This window comes from Varanus komodoensis, unplaced genomic scaffold, assembly GCF_004798865.1.
Source record: "Varanus komodoensis strain SLA01 unplaced genomic scaffold, ASM479886v1 scaffold1, whole genome shotgun sequence".
NCBI classification, from domain to species: Eukaryota; Metazoa; Chordata; class Lepidosauria; order Squamata; family Varanidae; genus Varanus; species Varanus komodoensis.
In genome coordinates, this window is record NW_025335268.1 from 37,929,201 (window position 1) to 37,944,357 (window position 15,157).

Consider the following 15,157-nt stretch of genomic DNA (forward strand, 5'->3'; position numbering starts at 1 on the left):
GCATTTCTCATTTCAGTCAATCCAGCAGACTGTGCTGTCACATGAACCTTCAATAAAATCTGTGACGGAAAAAGGAGAATGCCTCCTTGAACTGGTACATGATGCTAATTTTGCAGAGAACATCCAAAAACTTCAAACTGAATACCAGGAACTTTGCAACACAGCAAAGGTAAAATATGTAGTTCTTCATACAGAATTTTTTTCCTGCTGTAAGATTACAATATTACATATTTCATTTCTATACTGCCCAATAGCCAAAGTTATTCCTACAGGTGAATTTAGGCTTGCAACATAGGATTTCAAAAGTAAGTTTAAATACATGTTGCCTTTAATGAGACAGGATTCTTGTCTTCTTTCTCAAACCACTTACATCAATGAAATTCTACTGAATTAACAGTACAATGAGAGAAATGGCTGAAGATCTTCATTAGAATGAGATAGTTTTGCATGTCATGCTACAAGCAGTCCTGGCCCACTTGCATTGGCTGTCTGTATGTGTTTGAGCCCAATTCACATTAAGAGTTTTAATCTATGAAGCCATACATCTCTTGGGATGCTTCCCCTGAGCTGAACCTACCTGTTCAGCAATCAGCATCTAAGGACTTCAGAGAATCATAGAATAGTAGACTTGGAAGGGGCCATGAAGGCCATCGAGTCCAATCCCCTGCGGTTGTAGGACACTATGTTACACCATCCCATTTCTCTGAGTGCCACCTCCAATGGGGACTCAGAGGGTGGCAACAAGAGAGAGGGCCTTCTCTGTCCCCCACTGAGGCTCTCTTGGTACCACTTCTGTCACCTTTTTGGCTCCAGATTAAGAGATGTCTTTTTAGCACTTAATAGTGTTTAATGGCATATGTAGGTGCATTTGTATGAGCTATATTTTTAACAGGTCTAGCATTTTTACTGATCATGTTTTTAGCTATTTAAATGGGTTAAACTTTTGTATATTAAATTTGATATTGTGTTCAATTATCTGCATTTGTAATTTCTAATTTTATGAATATTTGTGTACCACCCAGAAAGTTACAGCTATTAAAATGTATCGATATGAAATGAATAATAACAACAAAAACAGAAAGAAGGAATTTCTGGAAATGAGCAAAGTGAAAAAAATACCACCTCCTAGTAGCTTACTGTTTTAGGTTTCAATTACCATAGAAGACCCAGCAACAAATCATGGGAAAATGTTGGATTTATCTATAAACAATCCAGTTCACATGAAACAGTTCTAGAACAGGATATTCCTGGATTGTTCATTGAAAACAGAAGTTATGGGCATGTGGGAGGCAACACACTTACTGCTTGCTGGTTTGGGGATGTCCTGAGTTAACCCAGGAATTACAGCATGACACTGGCAATTTAGAAGCACTTTGCCTGTTTAAAGAAATCATGGTTCCTTCTTTTTAGGAAAAAAACCTGCTAATTGCACATTAAGGTACAGATCATATACTTTCAGTGGCCTATCTAATGTGATCCAAAGTGTAAGCCACATCTGTCCTTAATTGCATGTGCTTTTCCTGCTTAGAGAGGTAATTCCTGATTGATTATGATTGGCCATCTGAGGAAAGGAGAAGAGCATGAAGCAGCCAAGTGTGGGAGTAGTGCTGAAAAAGGCAGAAGTGTTTTTCCCCATATGTAGAATACATGATCTTCTGGTGAAGGCCTCTACACTAGGGCAATCCTACTCCTTTTGGTCAATGTGATGGGCCAGTTCTGCCATTCCCCCTTCACCTCCTCTGCCACCATTAAAGTGCACCCCTTTCTCTAAAATTTGCCTTTTTCCTTGTCACTGGGAATAAGACAAATCAGATCACAGGCACCAAAAAGTAAGCAAAGATCCAGGTTTCTGATTACATTGCATTTCTATTCTGCCATTTTTCTTTTCGGGAGGAACTCAGTGCAGCTTACATAGCTCCCTTTCATCCTACAACAACAAAACTGTGAGAGTGAGTGGCTGGCCCAAAATCTCCCAGGAAGCTGCATGGCTGACTTGGATCTGCGGAATCCCAATACGAAATGCCGTATACTATACCTGGATGGCTTATTATTTAAGAATGCCATTCTTACTTTTAAACAGGGTTCCTCTGCAGTTATTTTTCCCCATCAACTATTAGAAGCCCATGTAGTGCCCCTTGCCAATTCTCAATTGCCCTATCAAGCTTCAGCCCAGTTAACTCATAGTCTAACAGTGGAGGCCTGGAGGCAGCCTCCTCTCTGGTTGCATTGACTTTCTAATGAAACCATCAAGGCTGCTTACTGGAAAACCCTGGAAAAGAGAAGAGAAAAAGAGAAGAATTTAGCCTGAGGGACAATGCATGGGGACACTGCTGAAAAGGGTAGACACATTTTGTTTTGATCCTTCCAGGAACCATTGCAGCCTGTTCAAAAGTGCCTTGGCATACGGCTCTAATTTCACAGAGTCATGAAAACAAAGAAATAAGGTGATGTGTTTATATTTGGGGCATTCCCATGAAGGAACCTAAAAAAATACTCTTGCTCATCTAGGTGCTATGCTGACATTGTTATAATTTTGAAACTATCTTTTAAAAGTTTCTGGTTTCTGCAAACACGCAGGGCCATGTTGCAGTCTTGGAAGTAAAAGTAAAAGAGCATGAGGAATATCACAGTGACTTGCAAGATGTGGAAAAGTGGTTGCTGCAGATGTCGAGCAGGCTGGTTACTCCTGACCTTATGGAGAATAGTAGTCTTGAAGTTGTAACACAGCATTTAGCCAATCACAAGGTGGGTCTTAGTGTGTAGCGACAAATGGTCTTGAAGGAATGGCTCAGATCGTTCTCCATCTCCTGGATAGGTAAATGCTGCAGTACCAGCAGTCTAACTTCCTCTGAAGATATCAATTTTTTGAGTAGAAAAAGTATCCTTAGTGTGTGTGAAATTCATAATGTTCTAATCATGTCATACTTACTTGGAAACTGCAGTATAACTTTTTCAAAGAACAGCATTCCTTCATTTTGGAAACTACTGTTTTCCTTTTTAGGAAATTTGAATGCTTTGTGTCTTTTAAATAAAAGCCCAAAGAAAAGCAATGCTATAAATATTTTTAATAGAGGTGAGTTTCACCATCTCTGTAATATCTGAAAATTGCTCAAAGTGCCCTTACTTCCCTGCCCAATTGAGACTCTTACCGTCTGAGCTGGTTTTACAGTGACTGTACCCTGACATAATGGCAAACCATGGCTTATGAGTACCCATGAGCATCAGGCCTTTGTTCTCCCTCCCATTTCCCCTTCTACATATCAGTGGATGGGAAAAGTAGCATCAGATGATACTTTGCTGTCAGCTCTGAACGTGGGCCCACAAACCAGATTCAAAATGAGGATCAAACTATGCTTAATATCCTGACTATGTGAGAAAATCCTCATTTTTACAAAACACAATTTGCTGTATTCAGATATAATAGCAGACTATGACTTGCTATTAACCAGAAGAGAATGTTTTTAATTTTATCTGCTCATATGCAGAAGGATTATGCCCAAGAAGGTGCATGACCCTGAAGTTTGCATCTGGCCATGCATGTAGCAACAAACTGTGCTTTGCTGTTATGTCTGAATACCATCACTGTCTTTTCCAGGGGACCATATAAGTTGGACTATATATATAAAACCCTCTCCCCCTGTGAAACCTCAGGATGTGAATTTTAAAATGGGCAAATGAAAGAAATTTAGCATTGAAGGCATTTTCTCTAATAAGCTGTGGCGCTCTGAATGCTGCTCTCTTAGGCAATGATGGAAGAAATTGCTGGATTTGAAGATCGCCTGAACAGCCTTAAAAGGAAGGGAGATTACTTGATCAATGAGTGTGCGGAACACCTTCAAGCAAAATTTAAGCAAAATATCGAAACCCACTTGCAGGGAACAAGGGATAGCTATTCAGCAATATGCAGCACAGCTCAAAGAGTAAGTTTCAATCCACGCAAGTGTTATAACAATGCAAACAGGTGCTAGTGGGTCTAAGAAGTCTCTCCCACCCTCTTTTCCTCTCCAGTAAACCCATATGAGACTTTAGAGGTTACAGAACAGTGATCATCAAAGTTCTTGAGATGTGGGAAGAGTTGAATCCACACTGAAACTTCCATCGCTTCCCAACCTTTCAGAACTCCCCCTCAGTCTCCTCCCTTCAGTTCTGAAATGTTTCTCTCCTTTTCCCAGGCAGACTGGTCCTAACACTCTGCTTGAGCATCTTCATAGGTGACCCTGGAACAGCCAAGTCCCCTGCTCCCCAGTGCCCTTCCTCCCCTCCTAAGAACTGGAGAACTCTATCTGAGCAGACTGAAATGTGTGAGAGCTGGGCCCCTCTCCACACGAGCAAACTGAATACAAAATGAGCACCATATTGGAATGAATTCATAAAAATATCTGAAGGCCGAACATGATCACAGACAGAAAGAAATGAAGAAATCCAGTTTATCTTCTGCCCAGGCCTGGCACAATTTCTCCGGCTCCCTGAAGTGAAAGTGCAGATGTCCCACTGCTGCAGCCGCCTCTGCCCCAGCACCATTTCTAGGGCATGGGGCCATTTCTAGCCAAGCATGGGGGGATTTTAGGAAGTAGCCTGTGCACACAATCTCCAGGGGCACTTCTCTTACAGTGACTGCTCAGAAGGAGGTTCTCCTCTGAGCCAGGCATTTGTCATGGGCTGTCTCCCAAAGAGCCCTCTCTGGCCATTTGCTCAGTTGCTGCAGCTCTTCAGAAAGCCGATCCATTTTCTGGCTTGTACCGAGACAATTCTCCATGTGAAAACAGCCACTCTCGCTGCGGTATTTCCTGCAACAGCACCAGTGGGGTGCTCCGGGGCACCTGCCAGTGCTGCTGAATGGGAGAGGGCTCCAGATGGGCCGGTTGGCACCACTCTCCTAATGTGGCAGATGCCATAGTGAGAGAGGGGCAGTGGAGCACCCCTTGGGAAGGAGCTGGCAGTGGGCTGTCCTGCTGGGGGAACAGAGGGAAGGGCACAATTTGGTGCTCCTCATATTGTCTGAGGCAGAGGATTTCACCCATCCTGTGGAAGGGCCAGCCTTGTTCATGATTGCTCTTGAAATCCATTTTGGAATACAGAATCTTTCAAGTCAGTGTATGAAATGAGGCATATAAAGAGAGAAAAACTCACCAATACTGGAAAAATGCTGCTTTTCTGCAAGCTCTGTAGCTATATTTAATCTGCTGGCCTGTCATGTTAGTGAAGCCCCTGCCCCCCATTGTTCAGCAGTTGAGATATTAAGTGACTTATTCTTGCTTCTTCATAGGTATACCAGAGTTTGGAGCATGAACTCCAGAAGCACGTTAACCATCAAGATACCCTCCAGCAATGCAAGGTTTGGCTCTCTGCAGTTCAGCCAGAGTTAAAGCCAAGTCCTCGCCCACCTTTCAGCATGGCAGAGGCTGTTAAGCAGGTAAACAGTCCACTTGGAAAGGACCAAAACAAAATGTAATTCACTCTAACCACAGGGTATTGCAACAGTATGTGTAAAACACTACTGAACTGATGAAAATGTAAGACTAAACATTCTGTATGAAATGGACCCATATTGAGGAATTTCGCTGCAGGAATGGCATAATAATTTGAGGGTTGCACTGGAGCTCGGAAAATCAGAGTGATGGTCTCCACTCAGCCATAAAGCTCTCTCCATGAGTTTCAGCCAGACATGGATGTTCAGCAGAACCAACCTCACAGTGATGGTAAAATAAAGAGGATGGGAACCTTGGAAACTGCTTGGGTTCCTTGAGTTTTCACATCCCAATAGTAGTTGACTTGTTTAAATAGTTGACTTGCAAATGTTATACTGCTTATGTAAAAACAATAATGTCCTATCTTACTTTCATTAAGAGAAACACTTCTTACAGAACAGGCCTTCAGAAAGCTGATACGCGACATTGTAATGCTATTAAGACTAGGTTGGATTAAGATGTTATGCAGAGAAACCAGACAGCGCTGAAAGATTTCAGATGGAGAAAAATTAGTTTGTCTAGACAGCTAGTCCCTCATTGTTGATTCCTCAGTAAGACCCTGTTGCTTTTCTTCTGTGAAAGCAGTATGTAGCTCAAACTTTGACTGAATATATCACCCATATGTAACTATCCATCTAAGCCTAACAGATACTTCTTTCCCTTAAAATGAGAAAGTAATCTTAAAAATTAGCATGTTGTAATACAGTGAACAAGGCAGGTAGATGGTTACATGGTTTACTGTAGTATTCAATTAATAGTTATCATACAAAGATTTATAATCATTTATGCTACTTACATAATGATTTCCTGATTCACACTAATAAAAGTAACCTCAATGATGCTTTCTGCTGTTGTCATTTCTTTGGAGTGTTGTGTAAAATAATGCGTTTTCATGAAAAACTTTTCATTTTCTCTTTAGGTTAAGCATTTCAGAGCCCTGCAAGAGCAAGCAAGCACTTATTTGGATCTGTTATGTTCTATGTGTGATTTATCAGACAGCTCTGTGAAAAACATAGCAACAGACATTCAACTAACCAAGCAAACGGTATGGGATAAACATTGGTAGACTTCTTCTAATCCTTTTAGAGGTGTAATTGTCTTACTTTGTCTCAAAAGTCATTTTAGGTCATATTAGTTTGAAGAAACAGCTGCTGTACATATTCTGTACAAGGAGGTTTTGCTCCAAAAGGTATACATGAATAACATCTCAATGGATATAGAAATACATAGAAGATATGAAGTGGTGTAGGTTTATGGTGGATAAGTGCCAACATTTAAAATTTACAAATATTATTCTTCTAGGAATGTTTGACTTCCTACTGCAGAAATATCGGAAACTTCAGAGTGAGTTTGCAGATTAGATTTGGGCACTGCACTTGATACTTTATGCATATATGTGACAGCATAAATACATTAGTAGATTTCATTGGTAAAAAAAATATTGCTTCAAATAGAGTCTACCATGCAAATAAACGGTAATTGCAAATAAGGAATCCTAATCACCCGTAAATTGGTATCTCATTGCTTTAATCCCTTTGCATGATCCATCAACTATAATAATGTCAGTACATTATAGAACTGTTTTGTGCATTTGTGCTCATGAATGTAAAAAGTTCTTGAAGTCAGTTTAAAAAAACAAGAATGCTTTTAGCTATGTTTCCACAGGAAAGATTTCTAGAAGGGAGATTGGTTTCCAGTGGGCAAGTTCACACAGCATAGCAATCCGCTCTGTGAATAAATGATGCAATTTCCAGTCAGTATCCCCCAATCCTGATTGACAGCATCTGTCTTGTCAGAGTGCCTTGCTGTGCTCATGACCCTGTTGTCGTTTTCTGGTTGTTTGCTTGTGTTCTCAGAGCCCCATCTCTGGCCACCAGTCGCTGGCCCTTTCTGGGGGGAATGCTGCACTATTTTTTCTTTTTCTTTTTGGACAAGGCAAGCAATTCACAACTGTATATTTCTCAGTCTTAAAAAAAATCAAAGTGGAAGAGGTAGAAAGCAATTCTGAGAAGGGACCAATTGAAGTCTGCACCCAATTTAAGGTGCTAGTGATGACCTACAAAGCCATAAACAGCTTAGGACCTGAATATCTGAAGGAGCATCTCCTTCCCTATGTGCCTACCCGCCCCTTAAGATCTGGGGCAGAGGTCCTTCTTTGGAAGCCCTCCTTGAAGGAGATTAGGAGGGTGGCTACCTGGAGAAGGGCCTTCTCTGTGGGAGCACCCCAGTTATGGAATACACCTGCCAGAGGGGTTTGCCCAGCACCAACACTTTATTCCTTTCAGCACCAGGCTAAAACCTTTTTATTTTCCCATTGTTTTCAGGTTTGCGTCTGACTTTAACGTGGGGTTTTATTGTATAGAAAACCAATTTGGATGCTGTGCTCCACTTTGTTTTATTGTAAGAGTGTCCCAAGACCTCAGTAGTGGACAGTATATAAAAGTTTTAGATAGATAGATAGATAGATAGATAGATAGATAGATAGATAGATAGATAGATAGATACTGGCCAGGTAAGACTCCCCATTTTTGGCAGCTGTAAGTGTGCACCCACACATTTTTACTGACAGATAACAAAGCTGTACACTAAAATGCTTCAATCATGGCATCTCTGTCAATTGCAAAAAATGTAAAGTAACTCACAGAAACATCCAAATCTATATTAAGATTTATTATGGATGTGAATAATACAAATCCAGACAACTTGTAGTCTAAACAAAACTGTGCTAAAAAAAACTCCTTGTTTTTTAGGCCCTAGAAAGAGAGACAATAAGGAGAAAGGAATGAATATCAAGGAGCAAGAGATAGCAAGCTTTTGCCATGGCTAAATTTAAAGGCAACCTGCTGTTTGCTGTGAAGGAAACTTATCAGATACTGGGAATACCATATTTTGTTCTGTTTTACATTATTCTGGACTAAGCAAAAGACATTCTACAAGTGCAGCTAAAGGCAAATAATTCATCCACCAAGCCAAATAGAAGTAAATAAAGGTTTTCACCTTGTCCAAAAGAGGCATGTAGGTCACAATAGTTCTTGGAGTGCAGCCAGGAAAGGAAAGCTTTTAAATCTATTTATAACTGCTGCGTCTCTAAACCAGTTTGACTCCTTAGTTTCGCATCAGTGCTGCAGGGTTTGTCCTGTTTCATCAAATTCTTCAATGAGTGAGTGTTCCTGTGACTTGCTTGCATCTGCTTTGACATTTCACAGGTGTAAGGAATCATCATTACCAAGACTTATGCAAGCTTTCTTTCTCCTCCAGCCCCGTGGCCTGTCCCCACCCCGTTCTACATGGCTTATTCAAGAATCTGTGCAACATAGCGTGGTAGTGTACTTCTGAGACAAGCCATCGATCATTGCATTAAAATGTTCCCATTACTCTTGCATGTATTTTCCAGATTGAGGATCGGATAATGAACTCTCAGTACCTTGCTCAGGGCTGGGAAGAAATAAAGCAAATGAAAGCAGAGCTTTCAATATATTTCCAAGATGCAGATCAGCAACTGCAAAATATGAAGAGACGAGGGGCAGAGTTGGAACTTAACATTGCACAGAATATGGTTTTGCAGGTGAAGGTAAGGAATAGCTGTAATTTAAGTAAAAGGGAAGTAGGCACTAGCCGTTTATTTGTCCATTTATTTACTTACTGCTCTTTGGCACTGTTCTGTTTGACAGCTCTACAGTATTCCTCTTGAACAAGTGCAGTATGCAGAACAAAGGTGGGACGGGAGTGCACTTTATCTGTTCATGTGATAGTCAAATGGTTCAGGGTGTTTTTGAATGTTACAGCTGATTTCATTTCTAAGAACAAGCAAAGCATGATCAGTAAATGGAGCTTCTCTGAGATTCAATATCAGTAAATAAGAAATAGCTAGTTCACTATTGATTTCAGATTATCTAGCACTGATTCTGTAGTACTAGATAGTGTTGTTGTTGTTTTTTAAATGAAAGGACAATTTCTGATGGCCAAACAAACTGATCAGAGACATGCAGTGTTTAGCTTCCAGAAGTCATGAACAGGAAAATTTTCTAAAATCTTAACATTGCATTAGGTACTTACTCATGGAAAAAATAGCATTTGAGCATCCCAGTACACCAGTTAGGTGTAGTAGGCAGTAAAATTGCTAGCAAATTTAGCAAATTTTTCTGTGTATGTCAAGTTTTGCAAACTATCGACTACCTAATTGGTAGAATGTATGTGTGAGCTCCCCGCCAGTTACTTTGAGCTTTCAAAAAAAAAAAAAAAAAAAAACCCCTTACAAAAGTTTAGGGTTTTTCCAATGATTTTTTGCAAGAGTTCAGAAACATTACAAGAGTTCGGTTATCTCAAGAAGAGTTTATGTACAGCTGTTCTAGTGCACCTTCCTTTCCAAGAAAACTAGCTATTGCTTAAGTAGAGAGAGGACAACAGCAGGGAGGACTGACTTTGATCTTTAAAGATGAAAGTTTCTATGGCCTGCCAGCTCAACTAATTGGTAGAATGCAATGGAAACTATTACTCCCTTGCATTTCAAATAGGTTTGAGGGACATTGGAAGTAAGGGAGTGTCTTAACTGCTGCAGTTCTCAAGTTTGTTGACACTGCTAGTTAGTAGTATTTGAATATCTTTTCTTATGGAAAACACTGCCCTGTGTTGAAAACAGGACTGACTTTGGCAGTGAAGATACAAATGTATTACACCATCTGTAAGTCCTTTTTTTTAAAAATAGAGAAACAGATTTAAAAGCTTCCAGTACTAAAACTGCCTTTCCCATAAAGTGAAAAAATGTTGCAGCTATTTACATGCATCTATGTGTAAATTAGAGTTTTCCCCTTAAAAAGTTGTTGCTGGAATCTTTGCCCAGTGTCTTCAGCAAGGTTTCTATCTGTCACTCCATTGTTCACTGGACATGAAAGGAAGAGCATACAAGAAGTTAAGCTACTCTAGAATACATAGAGCCAAGAAGTGGTAATTCCCTTTCTAAGGATATAGGGAAGAGGGAAACAAAGTTGTTGCATTAAACCTAAAACTTTCAGTAAAAATCTGGCAGGAAGATTCAGCATTTGAAACAACTCTTACCTCTGTTTCCCATGATTTTGTAGAAGGGGAAATCTCTGTACCTTATGGAACAGAATAATGCTGCTCTATCTTCTTTATGTTTTCACGATTCAGCTAAAGAAACATGCATTAAAGGTTTTCATTGAGCTGTTAACAGGAATTCTTCCTTGGTCTGTTTCCTTTTTATCTCCTTATACAGGAATTCAGTCAGAAGCTGCAGTTGAAGCAGGCAGCTTTGACCGCTGTGACTGAAAAGGTGAGCAAATTAACCCAAGGACAAGAGGCACCTGAGCACAAGGAAATAGGACACTTGAGCAACCATTGGTTGGACCTTTGCCTTCAAACCAGCAATGTACTCCTACACAGGGAGGATGATCTCCAGAGGACAAAAGATTACCACGACTGTATAAATGTAGTCGAAGTCTTTCTGGAAAAGTTTACACAGGAATGGGACCACTTGGCAAGGTACAAAAAGTCTGATTTTCATGGGATAAGTCAAGCAAATTTGAACTGATACTTTGATCAATGTATCACTGAGGTGACTACTTATCATTAGACAAGTACAGAAATGCACTCTCTTTAATATACGGAACCGCCTTATGCTATTTAGCTGTGTAACAAAATGAAAGATCAGAATGAGCAATCTAAATGTGTGCTTCATTTGCTTCCTTGCATGATAGGCACTGCTTCATCCCTTTCCATGACTGGCATTCTAGAGGAAAAGTGTCCTACTGTTTAAGTTCAGGAACTGGCAAGATTTTGTTTGCTTATTTAAAGGAACTGCAATACTGTATTATTATTGTTGCAATAAGTATTTGCACACAATTGCTTTGCAAATGGCTAAAAACATTGCCAATAATACTTAAAGGATGATTGGGTGTTTTATTTTGCTCTAACATTCCCCCCAGAATATTTTCCTTTGTTGATTATATTAACATTAGCATTGTGGTGGTATTTATTTCTTGGTTTAACAGATCAGATGCTGAAAGTACAGCTACACACCTTGAGGCATTAAAAAAGCTGGCACTGGCTCTGCAGGAGAGACGGTTTGCTCTGGAAGATTTAAAAGATCAGAAGCAGAAGATGACAGAACATTTAAATTTGGATGACAGAGAACTGGTAAAAGAGCAGACAGGGCACTTTGAGCAGCGGTGGATTCAGCTGGAGGACCTTATCAAGAGGAAAATACAACTGTGTGTCACCACATTAGAAGAGCTGAGTATGGTGCAGGCTAAACTTCAGGAATTAATGGACTGGGCTGAAGAGCAGCAGCCAAGCATCTCTGAAGCTCTCAAACACAGTCCACCTCCTGAACTAGCTCAAAACATCCTCATGGATCATCTCACCATTTGCAGTGAAGTGGAAGCCAAGCAACTTGTTTTGAAAGGGCTTATAAAGGATGCAGATAGGGTGATGACTAATCTTGGGCTTAATGAAAGACAGATGCTCCAGAAATGCCTATCAGATGCCCAAAATCATGTGGATTGCCTTACTGATCTGGTTGGGCAGAGGAGAAAGCACTTAAACAAGGCATTATCTGAAAGGACTCAGTTCCTCCTGGCAGCCTTTCAGGCAATGAATCAGATTCAACAGCATGAGAAAAAGGTAATGTTCCATGAACATATTTGCTTGCTACCAGAAGATGTAAGCAAACAGATCAGGACTTGTAAGAGCACACAGGCCAGCCTCAAGGCCTACCAGAGCGAAATCTCAGGACTGTGGTCTCAAGGGAGGGATCTAATGAAGGAAACAACAGAACAAGAAAAGAGTGAGATATTAAATAAACTGCAAGAGCTACAGAACACGTATGATGCTATTTTACAAAAATGCAACCAGCGCTTAATAGAACTTGAGAAACACATGGTTTCCAGGAAATATTTCAAGGAAGATTTGGATAAAGCTTCCCACTGGCTAAAACAATCTGATATAATTTCCTTTCCAGAGATAAATTTAATGAATAGCAATTCTGAACTTTACTCCCAGCTAGCAAAGTATCAACAGATTCTTGAACAGTTTCCTGAATATGAAAACCTTCTCTTGATGCTGCAAAGAGCTGGCCAGGAGATCTTACCATCACTCAATGAAATGGATCGTTCCTATCTTGAGGAAAAACTTAGTGCCTTGCCTCACCAGTGTAATGTGATCGTTGCTCTGGCTAAAGATAAATTCTGTAAAGTCCAAGAAGCAATTTTGGCCCGTAAAGAATATGCATCCTTAATTGAATTGACAACAAAGGCACTATCTGAGTTGGAAGATCAGGTTGTAAACATGCAGAAGTCCCCTTCCGCCCTGTTAGCCAAAGAAGTTGTGTCACTGCAACAGGATTACAGAAATGTCCTGACTGAAGTCATAAACCTTGGCGCTGCAGTCGATGAATTAAACCAGAAGAAGGAAGCCTTTAGAAGCACCGGACAGCCGTGGCTACCAGAAGACATGTTGCTGCTCACAACCTTGTATCACAAACTAAAAAGGCAACTGGAGCAGAAAGTGAATCAGTTAGAAGACATGATGGAGGCATATCAGGAGCATGAAAAAATGTGTCAGCAACTTGAGGCACAACTGAATTCTGTAAAAGGAGAACATGCGGAAGTAAATGAGGAAACCCTTCCAGCGGAAGAAAAATTGAAAACGTACCATTCATTGGCCGGAAGTCTGCAAGATGCTGGGATCCTTTTGAAACGCATTGCTGAACAACTTGAGATGCTTTCTTCCCAGCTTGACCCATCTGTGTATGAGGGGGCAAACCATCAGGTGCGAACATGGCAGGAGATGCTGAACGCACTGCATACGGCTGTTGGTGATACTGTGATTGAGTGTGAAAACAGGCTGGTGCAAAGCATAGATTTCCAGACTGAAATATGCCGCTCACTTGACTGGCTGAGGCATATTAAGGCAGAACTGAATGAACCACTGAGAACTGATTTAAAGCTGAATAGTATTCAAGAAGAGATCCGTAAAGTTCAGATCCAGCAGGAAGAAGTACAGTCTAGCCTGAGGATAATGAGAGCATTAAGCAATAAAGAAAAGGAAAAGTACATGAAGGCTAAGGAGCTGATACCAGCTGACCTAGAAAACAGCCTTGCTGAACTCTCTGAACTTGATGGCGAAGTCCAAGAAGCAATACACCAAAGACAGGTGAGTGAAACTTGCATTTTTTAAAATTCTTGAACCAGTCCTGATAAGAAATATTATTAACAACATAGCTTAGCACAATGCATGTGGTATAATAACCCTGACTAATCTCCTAGTCCAAATTTAGATTCTGCTTTGACACCATGGCTGTTGCTGCAACCTCAAACTTCGAAGATTATGGGAATAAAATCTTTATAAAATATAAATGGAGTACCTTAGTATTACATCTGAATTCTGGTTGGCAGAAATGGTCATTCATAACTTGAATTATCCTAATTGCAGATGAAGGAAGTAGTAGCAGAAAAGTCTTTCTTCTACTCTGTGAGAACAAGTTTACCAGGGTCCGCAGCCTGCACCCCACAGACTGGGGTGCAGACAACAGCAATTGCACTGTGTGTTTTTGAAGTACCCAGCTTCTAAAGCTATGTGGGTTTAATCTCCCATTTTGGTCTGATCTTTCTTGTGCTGTGGTTTGCCTATGGCAATGAACATGAGTACAAGATGCTGTAATATGCTGGTAAAAAACACACCACCTATTTCATGGGAAATATGCTGTAGGACAGCCTTCCCTGGCCTTGTGCCCATCCAGACTCCAACTCCCACCAGCACTAGCCAGCAAGACCAGTGTTCAGAAATCTTGGGAGTTGTGGTACAAAACATTTGGAGGGCGCTAGGACTGGGAAAGTGCTGAAAGATTAAACCTTTACTTTCAGAGCATCATGGGTGGCTTTTGATTGCACAACAGTGCTGTCTTTTTTGGAAGACAGCAAACTTATCTCTTGAGACGGACAATCAGGTCTGCATTTGGATGAGTATCATATTCTTAAATACTAGCACAATGTTCTGATAGAAAGTATTTTGAACAGAACATGGGTTCAGGGTCATTGTTCATTCTAGCAAAACTATAATATCCACAGCAGAAATCTAACTGATAAATTACTAGGGTATCCCTAACTTTCTGTGTCAGAAGTTGCTTGAGGATTTTTAGTGATTACATATGTTGTTTTCATCGTTTTGTTTTAGGAAAAATTGACTAAATTGTATAGTCTGGGACAAAGGTATTACCAGGTTGCTCAGGCTGCTAGCGACTGGCTTGAAGATGCCCAGGAATTGCTGCAGCTAACACAAAATGGCCTCGATATGGAGAACTCTGAGGAAAACCTGAAGAACCATATTGAATTTTTTAGCACTGAAAAGCAATTCCAAGACCACTTGGAAGAACTACAGACACTTGTGTCTGAGATGGAACCATTTATTCAAGCCACAGAAAAAGATGAACTGGCACAGAATATAGAGGCTTTAGAAGAAAAGGGTATGGAATCACAAGAAAAAGCAGAATCCCAGAAAGAGTTATTACAAAGGTATGTTTTCCAGATTTTGGCATGTCCTAGCAGACACGTAGTCCAGTTGTAGATCGTTCATATGGGTTGTTGCACAAAATGAGAATGCAGAGTGGAAGATTGCTGTTCTCTTTTCAAAGAGAGAGCAGTTGAGGAAAGGGAAAATGAATCCACGACCTTTGT

The 15,157-nt window shown here is 40.4% G+C and overlaps 1 protein-coding gene across 8 annotated transcripts in view; it reads left to right on the plus strand.

The window, feature by feature from the left end:
* Nucleotides 1-15,157, plus strand: part of SYNE1 (spectrin repeat containing nuclear envelope protein 1) — a 317,660-nt gene that overhangs the window by 156,640 nt on the left and 145,863 nt on the right. For all 8 annotated transcript variants that reach the window (XM_044422636.1, XM_044422576.1, XM_044422595.1 and 5 more), the window contains 9 exons: nucleotides 17-169; nucleotides 2,578-2,745; nucleotides 3,744-3,920; nucleotides 5,267-5,413; nucleotides 6,388-6,513; nucleotides 8,863-9,039; nucleotides 10,702-10,967; nucleotides 11,477-13,637; nucleotides 14,658-14,995. In XM_044422636.1, coding sequence (XP_044278571.1) covers nucleotides 17-169; nucleotides 2,578-2,745; nucleotides 3,744-3,920; nucleotides 5,267-5,413; nucleotides 6,388-6,513; nucleotides 8,863-9,039; nucleotides 10,702-10,967; nucleotides 11,477-13,637; nucleotides 14,658-14,995 — 3,713 coding nt within the window. The remainder of the gene's footprint in view (nucleotides 1-16; nucleotides 170-2,577; nucleotides 2,746-3,743; nucleotides 3,921-5,266; nucleotides 5,414-6,387; nucleotides 6,514-8,862; nucleotides 9,040-10,701; nucleotides 10,968-11,476; nucleotides 13,638-14,657; nucleotides 14,996-15,157) is intronic.